At 44.4% G+C, this 19003-nt stretch overlaps 1 protein-coding gene across 1 annotated transcript in view; it reads right to left on the bottom strand.

Annotated features, from left to right (window-relative positions):
- The window catches only part of Dnajc5b (DnaJ heat shock protein family (Hsp40) member C5 beta), a 43451-nt gene that overhangs the window by 11259 nt on the left and 13189 nt on the right, over window positions 1-19003 (bottom strand). The window contains exon 2 of the mRNA XM_050142149.1: window positions 3012-3225. Within this exon, the coding sequence (XP_049998106.1) occupies window positions 3012-3225 (214 nt within the window). The remainder of the gene's footprint in view (window positions 1-3011; window positions 3226-19003) is intronic.

A 19003-nucleotide genomic window follows, 5' to 3' on the forward strand; every position in this document is an offset into this window, starting at 1 on the left:
GAGGTGTGGAGTGGGGTTGCTGGAGAGAGCTATAAGAAGCCCTTGCTCTCTGGAGCTCCCGCAGGCTACCGGCACTAGCACAACCCTGTTCCTGCCATACAGCTCGACTCTGCACGTGGATACACTTGCATAGACATCCCTGCCCTTTCTTCAGTTAATACCCACCTGTTGTCTAAGAGCACCTCAAAATTCCCCTTCATTGTGTCTTCTCTGATTCCGCTCCAAAGCAGCGACCACCTATCCATCGCAGCCCAGCTGTGTGCCATACCGACTTAGACCGCTACTAGGTTCTTGCTGACAGCTGAACAGACTGGCTGACAGCCCTGTCTCATTATATCAGGCTGCGTGTCTTACAGGCTCCCAATAGTCATCTTTCAACCCCATGTGTCCAGTGGATTAGAACCTGACAGGTTGCAGACACCCAGTTCCTCCCTAATTAACGAGTATACAAAACAATAGGCAAACAGACATTGGTGCCTTCCAGGGAACAGCACCAAGATTTCCCTACAAGCTCAAATGCCTTGCTCATTAAACACGATACACACTCTTGACTTCCCCAATCTGAAATTCCAACAAAATCGATTTTTTTTGTCAACTGAGAAAAATCAAATTTGCTATAATACGTAAAGAAGCTTGTACATCTTCCATCTTAATGCAGATTTTATATAATCAGTGAGTGGGGATGGGGCATGGATAAAGATGACCTGTGTACACACACACATCTTCAGATACCTAAGAAGAATCCAGTGCTAACACCCTCACCTTCCTTCCCTTCCCTCACTTCCCCATCTTCTCATCATGGCTCCAGAAATAGGGTGGAGTCTGAGGATGGTTTGCGGAGGGGGACCTCAGTCACACACACTGGCAGTCTCTTTGCTATGTATGCTGTATGATTTCACCATCTTAAGGAAATTTAAAACCCCCACTTGGTGTGGGAGATCCTTCTGTCTATGTGTTCCTTTTATTGGTTAATGAATAAAGAAACTGCCTTGGCCTATAGCAAGGTAGAACTTAGCTAGGTGCAGAAAACTAAACTGAATGCTGGGAGAAAGAAGGTGAAGTCAGTGAGAACCCATGTAGCCCCTTCGGAGACAGATGCCTGAACTTTACCAGATAAGCCACAGCCATGTGGCAATTCACAGATTACTAGAAATAGGTTAAATTAAGATGTAAGACTTGGCTAATAAGAAGTTAGAGCTAATAGGCCAAGCAGTGATTTAAATAATAAGGTTTCTGTGTGATTATTTCGGGAGTCTGGGCAGCCAGGAAACAAACACGTGGTCTCCCTACTACACCTGCTTGCCTCCAAGACCCCCGTGAGCATTCCCCAGGCATGGCCCTTGAGGACCTCTGCCCTTCTTCACCTACACTTGACTGCTTTCTTTGTGCTCTGCTACTTCCATCCTGTTCTCTGAAAATCTCCTTTTCATCCCAACTCTGCTTCCTTCTCCAGGGAAATTGCCTTGTGTGGGAAACAGCCTTCCTTCATCCCTTACCACATTTACTCCCCTATTAGATACTAGCAGGTACCTGGCATTTTTTAAAATGCACATCTTGATGGTACACTGACTCATTCGTATGGAGTATATTTAATGCCACTTTGACGAGCACGGTGTAACTGAGCTTTGGTACAGCAGAAAAGGAAAGAATACCTCTTTTTTAGAGTCATGCCTGTAATTGCCTTGTGTCACATGTCTTTGCTACTGAGTGAATGAGGCTTGTCTATAGGGGTTTTAATCAGTTTCTTCAACTTCCTGGACTTGACAATCCATTCTCCTCCTTAGGCAGACAAGATATAATATTGAGTCTGGTAAATGTGTGTGGTTAGTGGGCCTGCAGATTCTCCTTCCCATGGGAACAGTGTCATGCCTGGAAGAAAGGGTCCCAGGCAACCCCACAAAAGCCTGCTTGGTTATATGAACACTAGTCTGCCCTCACCTATGACTTGGTCAGAATGTCCCTTCTCATTCTGTGCTCCAAATCCACACAGTACCATCTCTTTATCCCAGGACCCCCACAGAGAAAGGTCAGTGGGTATTAGGAAAGCTAGAAGGCTGCAAGTAGGGCTTTGTGGCACAGACTGTCTCTTCAAGCTTACCTCCAAAAACATCCTCTCTCGATTACCAAATTCTTCAATATAGGAAGGTGAGTAGGAGAAAAGGGCACTCAAAATTCTACTCAACACGAATCATGCCTTTTCTGAAGATTGGGGTTCTTAAAAAATTATTATTTACCACAACTTACATGAAGGTCAACTGCCCACAAAATACATTAATAGACCATATGCATGTTCTATATAAAAAATAGTTTTCTTATCAGAAACATTAAAATTCATAAAAATATAAATATACCACCACCAAATATACATACATTGGAGTTCCTGGGAAAAGAAGATCACTACTACAATTCTGACTTAAGTCTTTATATTGTTTTTTTTTTCTTAACCAGGTAACTATCAATTTCTCTCTTCCTCATCAATTCCCAGTACTCTACTACCTAGTTTTCACCTTTCCCCATATTGTCCTCTCTGCTACCTCAAGGTGACTCCAGCTGAGCCTGTGAGATAATTACCACTCATTCTCCTAGGTATTGTCTTTGCTGATGTAGCCCAAGCTATAGATAGTAAAGTACAAGGGCTAAATTTGTCTTATAATAATTTATTAAATAGTTGTCACACTAATAAATTATTTGGGGTTTTGAGCAATGAGTCAGTTCTTAATTAGTCACAGCAGGAGAAGAGGGGAGCAGTCAGAATTAACCTGGAGCTTCAAACTCAAATATAATTAACGTCCGGAAGTCTGTTAAGTCATGTTGGATTTCATAATTAATTGATGGGCTGATGAAAAATAGTCCCCAAATAACAGCTTTCTGGGGAAGTGATGTCTCATTTTATTTACAAGAGTTTAATAGAAGGAAGGATGATCTTCCTTTGAGATAGGTTTTTAAAAGGATGAAGAAGACTGTGATCTTCCAGGAAATTGTTTTTGAAGAAAAAAAACCCAGCGATTTACCTTTGCCCACCAACTTGACAGCATGAAGTATGTGTTAACGTTATCGTCTCCAAATTGCTCAGCCACATAGAGCCCCAGCGATCCATACTTGTCATATATGTTTCTTTTGGATGGGTCAGTGAGGACTGCATGGGCATTGTTGATTTCTTTAAACTTCTCAGCAGCAGACGCGTCATCTGGGTTCTTGTCTGGATGGTATCGCAGGGCTAATTTTCTTCCAAAATTAAAAGTAGGAGGGAAGGCATTAGCTGTTTATCAAAAATTACAATATCATTTTATAAAAGACAAGGTTCATTTGTTCATCTTTTATGCATACACATATCGGGGGGGTGCTAAGTTTCATACTCTTGGCAACTTGCCTAAAATAATATAAGTTCTTATTGAAAGATGTCATTTGTTCCCAGTGTGCAGAAACAATCAGATTGTTTCTCCCTCCACATCCTCAAAGGAATTGTCGCTAGGTGAATAAAGGCTGTGCATATATAATTGTGGTTATAAGACTTTTCCTCCCTCCCATGGCGATTATAAAGATGATCCTGAGGGCATGGCCCGTGTTCTGTGTTGGGGGATGTCTTGAATTGTTCTCAAGAATACTCAGCTATGAAAAGCAACCGGTAAAATGGGTTTAACCAGCCAGCCTTGTGGGCTCCTACCCTATAGCCATTCTCTCTCTTCTCTCAAAAATCAATTCACATGATTCAAATGATCAAAGCCATGTTCAAAATTGAGTCTTCACTTCTTTTCTCCACGAAACAGTCAATCATGTGACTATCAGTTAAAATACCACGTCTCTTCCCCCTCCTCTGCCCAATATGGGTGCGCACAAGTGCCAAGCACTGCAGTCTACTGAACTGATTCAGACACAATGGCCCATTTTAATGCTATAATAAAACCCAAATGTAGAACAGAAGAGTCACATATTAAAACCAACCTGTGGACTGAAAAACCACACCTATTTTAGGCATTAAAATTTGCTGATTGAGAAGTGGATGGATAACCACACAAGCTAAGGATCAAGGATGCTTTAGTTAATTTGTTTTGTTTTCAAGACAGGGTTTCTCTGTAGCTTTGGAACCTGTCCTGAAACTGGCTCTTGTAGACCAGGCTGGCCTCGAACTCACAGAGATCCGCCTGCCTCTGCCTCCCAAGTGCTGGGACTAAAGGCGTGTGCCACCACTACCCGGCAGGATGAAGGATGCTTAAGAAGCACCAAAATACTTGAGAAGTCAAGGTATATAATCCATTCTAACCCTCAACTCAGAATAAATAAAGAGAATAGAATAATCAGAGTGTATTAGTTTAAGTTTGGTTGACCAACATGTTTTTTGGTTTGCTCGTTTTGTTTAGTATTTTTGCTTTCAGAGATGTTTGGAGTACCATTAAGTTCTTACAGCTACACCTACTGGTGTTGTGATTTTTAAATGCAGAATTGATAAGAAAGTCTTTATTCCTAGCCCAACATGCTTACCTTGTCGTTTTTGAACTTTTTCAGTGTTTACTGTATGCCACCACTGTGAGCTTGGTATAAATATTCTCACAACAAGCATGATAAAGGAATTACAATTATCCCATTTCACACATGGAGATACACAGATGCTGAAAAGTTAAGTATCTTGCCCAGCATCACACAGCTAAAAGTCGTATCTAGGCTTGAAACATGGGCAATTTGGTTCTTAGTCCATGCACTCTTATTTGCATTCTGCTGTATTGGAATCTTATAAGTAAAATTTTAAATTTTTTTGGCTTTAGTCTGTGTGACATGAGAGACTACCAGAATATTATGAGATCATCTGTATACCCAACTTTATCTCAAGGAGGCTTATGTAGTCTGAAAGATGGGTAAGACAAAAGTGGGCAATTGCTTCTTGGGCCTTTGTGGTGATCCAGACAGTTGTTCCATGGTAGTGGGTGATGATTTGGATGTGAGGATGAAAGACAGATGAGGAAGACAGCAAATTCATCCTGAGCAAACAGCTGTTTAATGAGCTAGCAAGGGACTTTTTTGTAGTGAGAAAGTTTTGATGGGGTCTAAAAGTTCTATTTTGGACACTTGCGATACCTGTTAAAATTCTAAGGGGATCTAGAAAGTTTTGAGTCCAGAGTTCAGGAGGAAGATCCTGTAAGAGACACATGTTGGGAAGTTCTCAGTAGGCAGGTGATAATTATGTTCATGAAATTGCAAGGGTGGTATGGGAAGTTGTTCTGTATATGTGTTGCTTTTATTTGTTAATGAATAAAGCTGTTTTGACCAGTGACTTATCAGAATAGAGCTAGGTGGGAAAACTTAAACTGAATGCTGGGAGAAAGAAGGTGGAGTCAATGAGAAGCCACATAACCACCATCAGGGACAGATGCCTCCACTTGAGCCCACCAAAACTTGACCAGTAGGCCATGATCTCATAGTGATGCATAGGCTAATGGAGATGGATTAGTTTAGGGTATAAGAGCTAGCTAGCAATATGCTTAAGCTATTGGCCAAACCGTATTGCAAATAATATAGTTTTTGTGCATTTATAGAATAACAAGGTAGGACAGAAGCCTCCCCCAATACAAGGGAGTCCAGAGAAAGTGGTCCAAAAAGTTCAAAGACAGCCTTGGGATAGGATTGAAGAAAAAACAGCAATGTAGGGTGGGCTCGCTTTATGGAGGCCCAAAAATGTGAGCCTATTCCATTCCACCTTGTCTGAAGATCAAAGAGTTTGAGCTCTCTCAAGGTTGTTGACAACAGCTTTAGCTACACAACCTGACATAGGGTGTGGTTACTTGGTGTTTTGGACATTAAGATGGCCTATAGAAGTGTATCCTCTCCACCCTGACCAAAGGTCAGAGAATTGAAGCTTACTTGAAATCTGCTCCTTCTTTTGAATTAAGAGGTTTGATCTAGGGAGTAGCTGCCCTCAGGATACTTGGTCTAGGATTCACTGCCTAAACAACAGAATGCTTTTCTCAAGAATTAATGTCTTATTATCTCTAGTATTTGGGAAAGTAACTGTTCTGGTTGTCCTTTGTAACATGTTAAAGCCTTCTTTTGTTTTCTCTCCCCTTTTGTATTGGAGGGAAAATTAAACATGGGCGGGTGAACTCAGGACTCAGAACTCAGTATGCAGGGGACTGAGTGCCTCCTGATACTAGCCTATGTCTCTGTAATTTCTTGTCTCTGTTCCTCCTACTTAACGTTTTCTAATCCTCACAGTCCTACCCTGAAACATATAAATTCACCATGGCTAGGTTCACGATAAAAGTCACCCCCCAAAAAGGTGGCCTCCGATACACGCAGCCTAATAAGCTGCAGTTTATGAAGACTTTACAATCCCAACACCCAAGAGGCCAAGATAGGAGAGTCTTGAGTTCAAAGTCAATCTGTCTCAAAAACCAAAACCATTTTAAAACAGACAATAAAAAACAAGGATCAATGAAACAGGAAAAATCTGGACAGTGCAGAGTCTTAGGTCTTAGGATCCAAGGGAAGAAGGTATTTCAGGGAGGAGTTATCCTTGAGGCTGCTGATGCTGGGAGGTTGTGAAAACCGAGGCTCAGAACTGACCACTTGGTTTAATGACCTGATATCCCCTTGACCACACACACACACGCACACACACACATGTGCGCACGACTGCACACATGAGAGAGAGGGGGGTTCTAAAAGAGGGAAAGTAAAGGTAAAAAAGAGTAGAAAATGGAAGGTAACAACCAAAATTAATAGTGCTTATGGCTGTACACAGAATTACAGGCAGCTATTTGCTTATTGAAAATATATTTATATGGTGCACCCACCCACTGAGACGTTGGGGCTGATCTAATGGGAGCTCACCAAGGCCAGCTGAACTGGGACTGATGGAGCATGTGATAAAACCGGACTCTCTGAACGTGGTGGACAAGGAGGGCTGACTGAGAAGCCAAGGACAATGGCACTAGGTTTTGATCCTACTGCATGTACTGGCTTTGTAGGAGCCTAGTCTGTTTGGATGCTCACCTTCCTAGACCTAGATGGAGGGGGAGGACCTTGGACTTCCCACAGGGCAGGGAACCCTGACTGCTCTTTGAACTGTAGAGAGAGGGGGAGGGGAAGTGGGGGAATGGGGGAGGAAAATGGGAGGTGGGGAGGAGGTGGAAATTTTTAGTAATAATAATATAAAGATAAAAAATGATAAAAAATAATTCGAGGTAAAAATATATATATATTTATTTATTACTTATATGTTTCTACTGAAACATCTTGAAGCTCTTTGTTCTTTTGGAACATCTGGAAATTCAGGTTTTGTTGCCTTAAATGACCTGTTACTGAGCCAGAGGGCCTTGGAGAAGATGGAAGAAATGTCCTCAGAATAAGCACAGTGCTCATTGTCTCTGTCTCTCAAGCAGATGCTTCAAGCACATGTGTCTTTAAGGCATAGTATTTCTGCACTTCTCACTGTGTGCAGAGTTTCTCCAGGTTAGTTCCCAAGATACCACATGTTATCCAACCAAATGGAAGCGCTATGACCTCTGCCCAGAAGGGAAAAATTCCTTGGAAAATGGTTCTGCTATGCCTTGCCTCATTGCCAGGCTTCAGTGGAACACTGCACACCCTCCGCAGACTATGCCAGAAGCCTGGCTTCCAGTCATTTTTCACCCTGTTGGACCGTTGTCAGCTCACAAGTGCAGATGCACTCAATCCATTTATCATGGTCCTTTAACAATGGCATTGGCTGTTTTGGAGAGTTGGACTGCCTCCATTTGTAGCAAGTCCAAGTCCTGGTTGTCAGCGGTGTTTTGACTCCTCTTGGCAGACACTCTTGGATCCGCGATTCCTTGGCACAGATGGCAAAGCAGGGACAGCTGCCAAAATTACACAACTGCTCAAGCAGGTGAAGTCACTGAGTGTCCCACCTTCTTGGGAATTATCTACAGGGCAAGCAGACAAGTAGTAGACTCAAGGGTTGAGGAAAGCTCGGACTACATTTAAATGGAGTAATCACCTGTTTATGTTAAAGGTATTTCTTGCCATTACAAATTTTACATGTAAAAATGGCATGGTATTCAACTAGAATGTGAGCCTTCATGGCCAGCTCTCTCTTGCTTTCCAAAAGTGGCCCATAAGGGAGATAAATAGGCTACAGCTAACACTCTCAGATGAGACCGACTTCCTGCTCTCACAGGCCTTGGGTCTCCTGGGCAGACCCTGGCTGATTACCCCCACTCTCCCTCCATGGGTTGGAATGTCAGAGGAGAATTTTTGGGGAGTCTGCAGCCACATTTCACCGTGGCACACTGTGTCTCCAGCTGCTCTTTTCATGCTTGATGCATGTCTTTCTTTCCTCAGTTTCTTTCTGATGCTTATCATTTCAAAGACATCTACCTGCACACTGCTGTAAAGGAGATGGAGCCACTGATTTCTTCCTGTATTCTAGAACTGTTAAAACTACCCCCATGGCAGAGCCAACTGGGTGACAGCCAGCACCACCTGGGGTTCTTGTTTCAGATTGGGAGAGCAGAAAAACTGATCAAACTATTGTGTATTAGAAAACTTAATTAGAAAAATATAGTACCACCGGGTGGTGATGGAGCACATCATTAATCCCAGCACTTAGAAAGCAGAGGCAGGCAGGTCTCTGTGAGTTCATGATCAGCCTGGTCTATAAAGTGAGTTCCAGGATGGCCAGTGCTACACACAGAAAAACCCAAAAAGGGGGGAGCGGAGAAAGAAAGAAAAAGAAAAATATAGACCAGGCTATAATAAAGAGTAAAACCTGAGATTATGTTGGAGAAAGATCAGTTTTCTAGAGAAGGTTACCTGTGGTGAGATTGAGATCTACGAAGGTGAGCTACCATAAGCAGTTTGCAGAATTAAAAACCTACAAATCATGTGACCATGGAATAGTTTGTGAAGCTGTATGTGATAGCAAAGAATCAAGACCCCTGTGCTGTCTTGGATTCTGGGGAGGTGATGTGGGATTCTCCTTTGTATTCTGTAAATAGGATTGGTTAATTAATAAAGGAAACTGGCTTGGCCTAATAGGGCAATATAATAGAGGTAGGCAGGAAAAATAAACAGAAAGCTGGGAGAAAGAGGGCAGAGCCAGAGAAAAGCCATGTAGCCTGTGGGAGACAGACGACTGGACCTTTACCCAGTAAGCCACAGCCTCATGGCAATACACAGATTATTAAAAATGGGTAAAACTGAGATGTAAGAGTTAGCCAATAAGAAGTTAATAACTCTAGCTTCTTATTGGGCCAAGCAGTGTTTAAAATAGTATAGTTTCTGTGTGGTTATTTTGGTTCTGGGCAGCTGGGACGAACAAGTAGCCTCCTACTACAGGGAGGCCCAAGTGAAGATACAGGAAACTCTTTCCCTGGCATCTGGGATGAATGAGCATTTTAATGTTTGTCGTTTTGAGTCTGTCTATGCCTATATAAACTATATCTCTATCTATATATGTTTTATATACATTCATATATTCATATATGTGTAATATGATTTATAATAAAACTGATCATATATTATATATAACTACATATAGAAAGAGACTTTTGGAAATGGTATATTTCTGTTTTTCAAATCTTTAGTTTGGCTTTTAAAATTAATTTATAGTATCTAAGAAAATACTCTCTTTGTACAGCATATGAAGCTTGCTGGTTATTTATACTGAAACATTTACTCCTTTATTGCATTGTTAATGATGGCATCTTTAGGGGAATACTATTGTTTAATGATTCTTCCTCTGGATTTTTTTTTTCCAAAACAGGGTTTCTCTGTAGCTTTGAAGCCTGTCCTGGAACTAGTTCTTGTAGACCAGGCTGTCCTCGAACTCACAGAGATCCACGTGCCTCTGTCTCCCGAGTGCTGGGATTAAAGGCGTGCGCCACCACCTCCTGGCATCTCTAGATTTCTGGAATCCGTGATATCCCGTTGACTGACTTAGTCATCTCTCGGCACCTTAGAGAGCAGTTCTGCTCCAGGTGGGCAGAGTATATGGCGGGAAAGTGAGTTCCCAGCTCAGCATCCAGCACAGGGAACAAAGTTCTCTCTGGGCAATCTGGGTCTTCTGCATTTCAGCATAAATGTGATAAAATTAGCTTGTGGAGACTTTCAGTGCAAAACCTCATTCTTGTCGTTCATCTTTTTAGTCATAGTTGTTTTGAAACATCTGCTAACGTCTGAAGCTCCCGTGGTCCCCTTACCTCACTTCTAACTCTGCTGTCTTGCCTTTCATAATTTCTGTGTGATAATATGAATTAATTTCATTAAAATTAATATTGCCAGAAGCAATTTGAAGATAAATATGTACTTCACATCCTACCTTTAGACATCTGGGGGACCACCTTTACCCAATATAACGAATCAAGATTGTCTTCATGACAGAGGTATCTAAAAGTTTAGGGGTAGCCCATAGGTGCTGCTGCAATGACCCACTTCTAGCAGCCTGCAAAAGGGGTTAAAGTTTAATTCCCTTAGAACACTAGTATTTTATCTACTTACGATCTTATAGTTAGACAGGACTAGGTGGGAACAGTCGTTCTCAGCTCTCCTTGACATTCCTGGGCAGTTCAGCTGAGTACCCCTCCACGTGGTTTCCCACAGGACTGAAGAGGACTCTATTAGAGAAGTCAGATTTCCTAAAGTGTTTGTGTAAACCAGATTGCAAAATAGAAGCAGGTAGGCCATCTCAAGATTTGCAACTTTGTACATGGTTTTTCTATTTTTAGGTAAACTCACTCATAGCCCAGGCTGACCTTGAACTCAGTAGGTAGTCAAGAATGGCCTTGAACTCCTGATGCTCCTGCCTCTGCCTTTCACGGTCTGGAATAACCAGTGTCAAACCATCACTTCTGACACATTGGTGGAAAGGACTCAGAACCCGAGCCCTGATTCAAGAATTCACCTTAGGGTCAACTTTACGGAGGTCAAACAATGGTGTTCCAACCACAGATGGTTTGCTTCCTGGGTTGTGTACTCTAGCGTCTCAATACAATTTCAGAGTTCCCATCTTTGGGCCCTTTATGCAGTTTTTTCTCGTTTGACGCCTTCTCAGCCACGCAGCCTCTCTCCCCTCAGATCACGGCGTGGTCAGTAGCTCTTCCCTCTCAAATGCTTCCGAGACACTTATTTCCTCTCGGTTCTTCCTGTTTCTCTCACTGGCAGGGAGAAGAACCGCTAGGGATTACTTAGCCAGGGATGGCCAGGAACTTCCGGATTATTTTCTTCCAACTCTTTGTTAATCGCAGAGCTTCCTCGCCTGCCTGTTGGCCCCTGGCTCTTCCTTCACTGCAGCTGAGACCCATTAGCTCAAAGCCTGCCAAAGCCAAAGGCAAATTTTTATACATCCAATTATCTTAAAAATAGCCCAAACAAGCAGCCTTTTAGCCACTTAGAGCCTTCCTATTTTACACTTCCTGCAAGAACTCCTGGGCATCTGCTGGCCAATGACACCACAGGGCGTTGAATCTCAGCCACAAGGCCTGGTGGAGTTCTCTGACCAGTGACTCTGCTGTGGGCTGAGTGAAATTGCTCTTTCTGACCCTCTCTGCCCTTGGGGTTCCCTAGCCCTTGTCTTTCAGCATGGTGCTCCCCTAGCTGTTAGCTTGTGGAACTTGCACGGGAAGGACTGTTTCAGGCACAATCTTGTCCAAGTACCAGGTAGTCAACGACTTTGGCTACCTATCATGGCCATATCTTCCTTTGTTTGGTTCTCAAACTCCCAGAACCCCGTCCAAGCACATTATGCGCTGCAGCCTGGTCAACAGCCCTAGACACAAGAAGGTTTAATGCTGGTAAGAGACTGGAATAAGAAGGCATCAGGCAAGCAGGCACCATGGAACCCGAACAGTATAAGGACATCATAAGGACAAAATAGAAAGGCCAGGGCGCTGTTTGGCTTAGTATTGAGCAGATACTCAATACGCCAAACACACCCCTTCTGTGTGATGGTTTCTGGAGCACCTGCTACCCTGACGCATGACTCAAGTGTTTGGACCATCAGGAGCCGCGGGGGCAGGCTAGAGGCCACATACACAGCTCTGCGACTTCCCCGCAGACGCGATGGCTGAGCGGTCCGCCCCACTACTGTTAAAGCAGGTGCCCTAGTTTTGCGGGATCCACAGTCACATTTGAGAGTCAGACAGTATGGTGGGAGACAAGGACAGGAAGGAGCCAAAGTCATTTGTGTCTGAGACTCGGTCTCTTCTTGCCTGTAGAACTGTATCAGGAGTCAAGGGCTGCCCTCTAGCGGCAGCTGAGACGGCGGTGCCATTGTGTCTGGGGTGTTCATCGGTGCCATTGTGTCTGGGGTGTTCATGATCTTATAAATCATGAGCGGTTTAACTTAGGCTTTCCAAAAGTTCAAATGCCTATTGGGGGTACTGGGCTACAGTTTGCTGGTTGTTCTTCTATGGCATTCTCAGACCTAGATCTTACTTTCCCTGGTAAAATATAATACACTGGAGTATCGACACCAGCATATTAGATAAATGTGTGCCCAATTCTGTAAGCTTCTTTCTACGGTGGGTGTGTAACTGCTAATCTGAGAAAGGGGCCCTGAACTTCAGATGCCGCTAAGATCTCGGTATGCTGTTTATAATAATCCCTTGTCCCCGCCTCAGCTGGCTGAGAGTCTGATGGTTGCATAGGTTTATCTACCTCTGTAAATGGAACAAGCCCCCGACAATTTCTGGGCTTCTAACTTCACTGTTAGCTAGAAGGAAAAGACATTCTTTTCTGAGGCCAACAAGCTCGGCTGAACTGTGACTGCCAAGGGTCACAAACACTAGGATGGAGGAGACATGGCTCGGTGCCCCTCCTCCTCAGCTTGGCACCTGTGTTTCCTGCTTCCAGCTGCAGCTCCCACCAGTACTGGCGAGAGTGCTCAGCGCTGAGCTGGCAGCACGCAAAACCTCTCAGCCTTTCTTCTTTAAAGCCCTTCAGTGCAAAAACACACATCATTGTCCTCTCATGCAACATTGGGTCAAGATCTCATTTCAAACTGTCCCCCCTCCCCCCAAAAAAACGCCCTTTTAAAAACCCAACAGAACTTTTCTTACACACTGGAGGTCTTGTTGATTTGATCTCTGAGCATCATAGACATACACTGGAACCCTTCTCAGGCCCTACCAAATTCCTCAAACGATTTCCTGCCATACCCCCAAGAAGATGACTGGGACCACAGCTTCTATTTCTAGGCTTAGCAGCAACGTTGGACCAGATTTCACAACCCTGTGAACAACAAGCGATAAAAGTCAACAATTCCCCCTTGGCTAGTGTCCCGTGAGATTCTCCCGTCAATATTCAACTTCACTAAACTCCTCGTGTCCCCACGAACGATGCCCAGACCTCTGTCCCCCTCCATTCCCTCACCCTCTTTCAACAGACGCCCACCTCTGACTCAGGAAGTGTGAAAAGATTGTCAGGAAGAAACAGTTCACACTCTTCCGCCTCCACAGCTCTGAGGGGTCACCCCAGTGTCTCCCCTCCTCTCAGCGTGTTGTCCTCTCGGCTCACCTGAGTGAGTCCTACTGCATCTCTGGCTTCCACCCCCAACTTTAGTGTTTTCCATAACTACCTCTACTGGTCCCTCCTCCTCAGCAACAGAACCTGCCTAGTGCACATTTTAAGGTCTAGACACTCATCTAGAATTGCCTAGCTTGTGTTTTAAAGTCTAGGCAAGCGTGTATTACCGATCTACGGCCCATGGGCTCCCCTTTTATCTTTGTATTCTGAGATAGGGTTTCAGTGAGTTACTCAAGTTAGCCTTGAACTCACTGTGCCTCCCAGGCTGGCCTTGAACTCCTGGTCAACCTGCCTCAGCCCTCTTGTGATTACAGACCCCCACTGCCAGGCCCAGGTTTCCCTTTGTTTATAAACGTTCTCTTCCCCTTCAACACACCGCTTCCGCAAAGCCCGGGTTCCACGGAAAGGTCACTCTTCACTGCTCCTTCCCCCTCCAGCCCGCCGCAGCCTGATTTCTACTTTCAGCTCTTCCCCACATTCACGCTCCCTTCTATGACACATCGGATGCAAACTCGCAGGCTCATTTTTATCCCTCTTGTACTTGACCTTTTGCCATGTTTGATGACTGCTCTTCTCTTCGCTAGGCTTCCTAAATGTCTTTTCAATTTTTTCCTGGTCTCGGTTTGGGAGGCTAGAATGGGAAAGTAGGGGCAAGGCGTATGAGGGGCTCTTGCTGCCAAGTTTGGCAAAAGCATTGTGTTTCGTGAAGTGGACAGGGCACTACAGGTGGGTAAAGGAGGAATAAGATGGACCATTAAACAACCCAGATTCCAGGAATCGTGACTTGGGAGTGGACATAACCAAAAAAGTTTGTTCTCATTACCCTAAACCAGATGAGGACTGTCTCTCAGAAGGGACCAGGAACAGACTGGCAACCTTTGTGGGTCTATCATTTCTCCTTGATCCTAAGAGTTTTCAACATCTATGGCTCAGAGTCATGTGTGAAGCGGTACTGTGTAGGAGACACACACATGTTGGCCCTGACCTTAGGGCTTCTGCTTCTGCACGTCTGGAGTTTCACATGGTTGTAAAGTCAAACAGTCGATTCAGCTAGGCACCGAAGTCAGAGAACCATTGGTTTTGTAGTTTTGCTATTATCTTATTGGAAATTTAACTTGTTGTGCTTCTGTAGACAGAATTTATTTTCTGATTTATAATTGTAGCATAAAGCTACCAGTCTGACCTGATGTGAAAACTGACGGCTTGTTTACTCTTATAAATGGTGCAATGGCATATTCAATCTGAAAGACATTGGTCTGCCTACTTTCTCACTTCAAACTTCCACATCGGGCATGGACTGCTCCTGCACCTCCACATCCTCCGCACGCAGCTTGCACGCTTCTCTTCTGATGCGACCGCAGTGGTACAGACACCTTTGTGGCTGTAGAGACCCATTTCTGCCTAGCGTATCCCCATAGCCCGGTCCCTGTCCTTACACCTGAATTCTCTCTTCATCTTTGTACGCTTGTTTTTCTGTTCAGCTGTCCACCCTGCTTGTCATTGGCCAGCTCAGAGGACGATGAGAGAGATGCATGAAAATTTCGAAGAGTAAATTAATCTTTTTTTAAGTCAAAGAAAGTAGGAGAGCCTAGCCTGCACAGAGAAGTAGAGTGTGCCCCGTGGGAGAGTGACACAGGAAACAGTTTCACACACTCGGCATTTGTGTGCTGGTGTGAGGCCTGGTGCCCAGCAGTCTCTCTGAGTCTTAATTTTTCTTCATCTGTTTGCATAAACTTAACCTGCATCTGAGGTGCTTGAGCATTTCTTCTGCGTCTCTAATCTCCCGTCAAGTCTTCCTCCTGCCTTTTCACTGCAGTGACTGAGTTTTCATATAAGTACCGAGCGCTAACCGATTGCGCCACTGGAGCTCCAGTGACTGAATTTTCAATCACAGAATTTCTGTTTGTGTCCTTTTGTGACTTTTGTTTCTTTATTGACATTCTCTAATTGATGATTCCTTATTCTCACCCTTTCCTTTTATTCTTTAGATACTATTTTTCTTCGACATTGATTTGAATTAGCTGAATTAGAGTTTTTGTTTTGTTGTTATGTCCATGGTCAAGCTTCCTGAGGCATCCTTTCTTTGACTTAAAAAAAGATTAATTTACTCTTAGAAATTTTCATGCATAATATACAATCATTTCAAACACATCCACACCCACTGCTTCCCTTGAACTCCCCCCAGGACCCTCCCTTCAACCATCTCTCTTCCTACTTTATGTCCTCTGTTGTTGTTATTTCTTATGATGATGATAATGATGATGACTGTCCCTGAGTTCTAGTGTTGACTATGTGCGCATGGTGTGGGAACATCCAGGGGGGCATGGGCAACCTGCAAGTGGCCACATCTCCAAAGAAAACAACTCTTCCTACCTCAGCAGCCATCAGCTGGCAATAGCTCCTGGCTGGGGCTGGAGCTTAAGAAACCCTTCCCCATCCGTGCTGACGCGTTGACTGGCTTGACCTAGAGCAAGTCCGTGTGGGCAGCAGCCACGCCAAAGCTAGAAGATGGTATTTCACAGCTCTCCTGGACCACAGCTCTCCTCCTGATCCTCTGGCTTGATCCCCGCCTCCCCCACGCAAAGCCTTACTTCCTTATGTGCGTACCTCATTTATTTTGAAAACTCAATGCTTCAAGCTGGATATTTGCGGCAACTCAGCAAACCAGACTCTCTCCTTCCTTGTGGTTTTTGTTGTTGTTACAGTTGTTCGTTAAAGGCACATTTCTGACCTAATTTATAAAGTTTGTATGCACAGGCTTAATAATCAACAAGGTCAGATACAGAATTCTTTATATACCTGGCACCAGAAATTTCGCCACCTTCGCAAGCAGTCTTGCGTGTGCTGAGTCACACGTTTGATACCCGTCTAGACAACTTACAACTCCACCTCTCCTTAGTATGTTTGCACAGAGCTAGAAATCAGTCAGCAGAGGGAGCTCAAGGCCTTCGTGGGTCTTCTGTAAGTGTGAGCACAACTTTAGGTGTGGGAGTAGCTTCTGAGGACTGAGGACCTGACATGACACAGCTTTCCCGAAACCTTATTCCCTAGTTCATCCCATTCTCTACCACCTTTCCATGATTCTTAGAGATTCTTAGAGATGCTGCCCCCCATTGGCCAGGGATACAATGACAATCAGTTGCCTACATGGTTCCATAACCCATGTCCCCTCCTGGGTTAGCAGGATTGGGTAGATTTTAGTAAGCCTTCCAGAAAGCCTCTAGACAGATCAGACAAGACCACTCCTTTGCAAATAAGATTCTTTCCCTCCTGATCATTCTGGTACCCAAATTGATAGTGGTAACTGGAATGGCATGCGGTTCCTTCAGAGCTATTGTTGACCCGAGGAAAAGGTGTGGGATGAGGACAAGGAGAAATGCAATGAAGATTGTTTTCCACTCTAATATTTACCCAAGCAGCCAAGCACTGGGAAGTGGAGTGATGCCCTGTAGCTCTGCTCAAAACAGGACACTAAGGCACACTGAAGCAGGTTGGATGGCAGCGCTGAGGTGGTTGGTGGCTCTGTCTCCAAAGTGCTTCCCTGGCAATCAGAAGAATCTACGTACACCCAGAGCTGACCAAGAACAACAACAAAACCTGGGTCTGGCTGGTGCCCACCAGCAATCCTAGCCCTGAGAGGGGGACGAGGGAAACCCCGGAACTCACACACTAGCTTACTCAGTGTGTTACTCGGCGTGTCCTAGGTCAGTGGTTTCATCAAAAGAAGTGGACCATGCCTGATAAACGACACTCAGGGTTGTCCTCTGGCCTCCACATGCATCTCTACCCTTACACACAAAACCTATTAGTTTTGGCAAGAACTCCATTAGTTTCCAGAGTTCACAAAATCGGATCCTGATAATTCTTGACATATTTTTAGTTACTTCCATAAGGAAGCAGGCTATTTCCCTGAACATTCCCATTTACTGGTATTTTTATTAATAAAATGCAGTAAATTATCTAGAAAATAGATCACTGGGTGTATAGTTTTATTATTCCCCCCTTTCAAGAATAACAATACCAGCAGACAGGGCATGTGTGGTAGTGTATGCTGTCCCTTGGGAGGCACCGGCTGGGGAATTGCGAGTTCAAGCACAGCTGGGCTCTGCAGAAAGATCCTATCTCTAAAGCAACCATTGAAAACAAACTGACAGACAAAACAAACAGGGATCTTGTATAGTTTTCAGTGGGTTGGATCCATCGTCCCCTCAGCTGCTGTACATAGTTTTCATCAGTGGGTCAGATCCATCGTCCCCTCAGCTGCTGGTGCTAACCGATTCTTTCTAACTTTGGAACATTTTGCTGGATGCCCGCTACACGAGCTCTCACGAAGACGAGAATTGTCACAGACTTATTCGCTTACATTTTCACCCTGGCATTTATAGAACATAATTCATAGATCATGCAAAAGGCTCCCCTCTAGATCTACTGCTGTAACTATTGGATGTATAACCCATCCCCATAAACACCAAAAGCTACTTAGAATCCAGTGCAAAAACAGAGCCTGGGAGGTGTGCAGCTATTGCCTGGGTGTGCTGACAGTGGACCCATTTCCCTGTCCTCTCCTGAACCTGAGGCTCTGGCTCACTCTAGATCCTTCTTGTTGCCTTTAAATCGCAGTTAAAGGACCCTTAATTTCGTCCCCAGCTTTCCTTCCCAGGCACTGAGCTTAGCTTTTTCCTCTGCTGTGGCTCATCTCTCAGCGGTGCTCTTCAAAACCCTCTGGAATCCTTCTAAATATTCCAAACCCAGAGCACAGCAGGAAAAGCAGGGAGTGGGCAGATGGGTCAGCGAGTGAGTGTACTCAATATGCAAGTTTGAGGACGTGGGTGCAGTTTCCCAGCACCCTCATAAAAAGCTAGGAATGGTTGTGGGAGACAAGAGGTTCTCTGGGGCATAGCAGCCCCAGCCTAGCTCCTGTTTCATTGATAGACCCTGGAAATAAGACAATGGGTGACAAATCAGGGCACCAGGCATCCTCCTCTAACCTGTATGAGCAAGGGTACCCCACATAAAATGGAGAAAGAGAGAGAGGGAGGAGAGGGAGGGAGGGAGGGAGGGAGGGAGGGAGAGAGAGAGAGAGAGAGAGAGAGAGAGAGAGAGAGAGAGAGNGAGAGAGACAGAGAGAGAGAGACAGAGAGCTGGAGAGGAAGTGGGCCAACCCATGTGCCAGGACCTGCTCCACGGCTCTGAGACAGTCACTTAGCCTGCCTTTCTAAACCTCGGTTTGTTCACATCAGCAGGTAGGATAAGAAGACATAAGGAAGGACAAAACAGAATTGTGGACGGAGGTCACGAAGCACAGTGCTTGGGCTTTTCATAACGCTTGTCATTTTGATTCATCTTGCTATAGTGATTGAGCGTGGCTGTGTGTATCCCTTCTGGTTTTCCTTTGAGTATCCTCAATATAAACTGGTCTTTGCTGTATTAAAATTAAGATTATATTCAGCTGTCTCTAACCTCTAGTGCAGATTTCTATCTCTGTTATATACTCTCTTCAAAACACCCG

The sequence above is a fragment of the Alexandromys fortis genome, unplaced genomic scaffold, assembly GCF_014885135.2.
Source record: "Alexandromys fortis isolate MF-2015 unplaced genomic scaffold, M_Fortis_MF-2015_v1.1 scaffold_41, whole genome shotgun sequence".
NCBI lineage: Eukaryota > Metazoa > Chordata > Mammalia > Rodentia > Cricetidae > Alexandromys > Alexandromys fortis.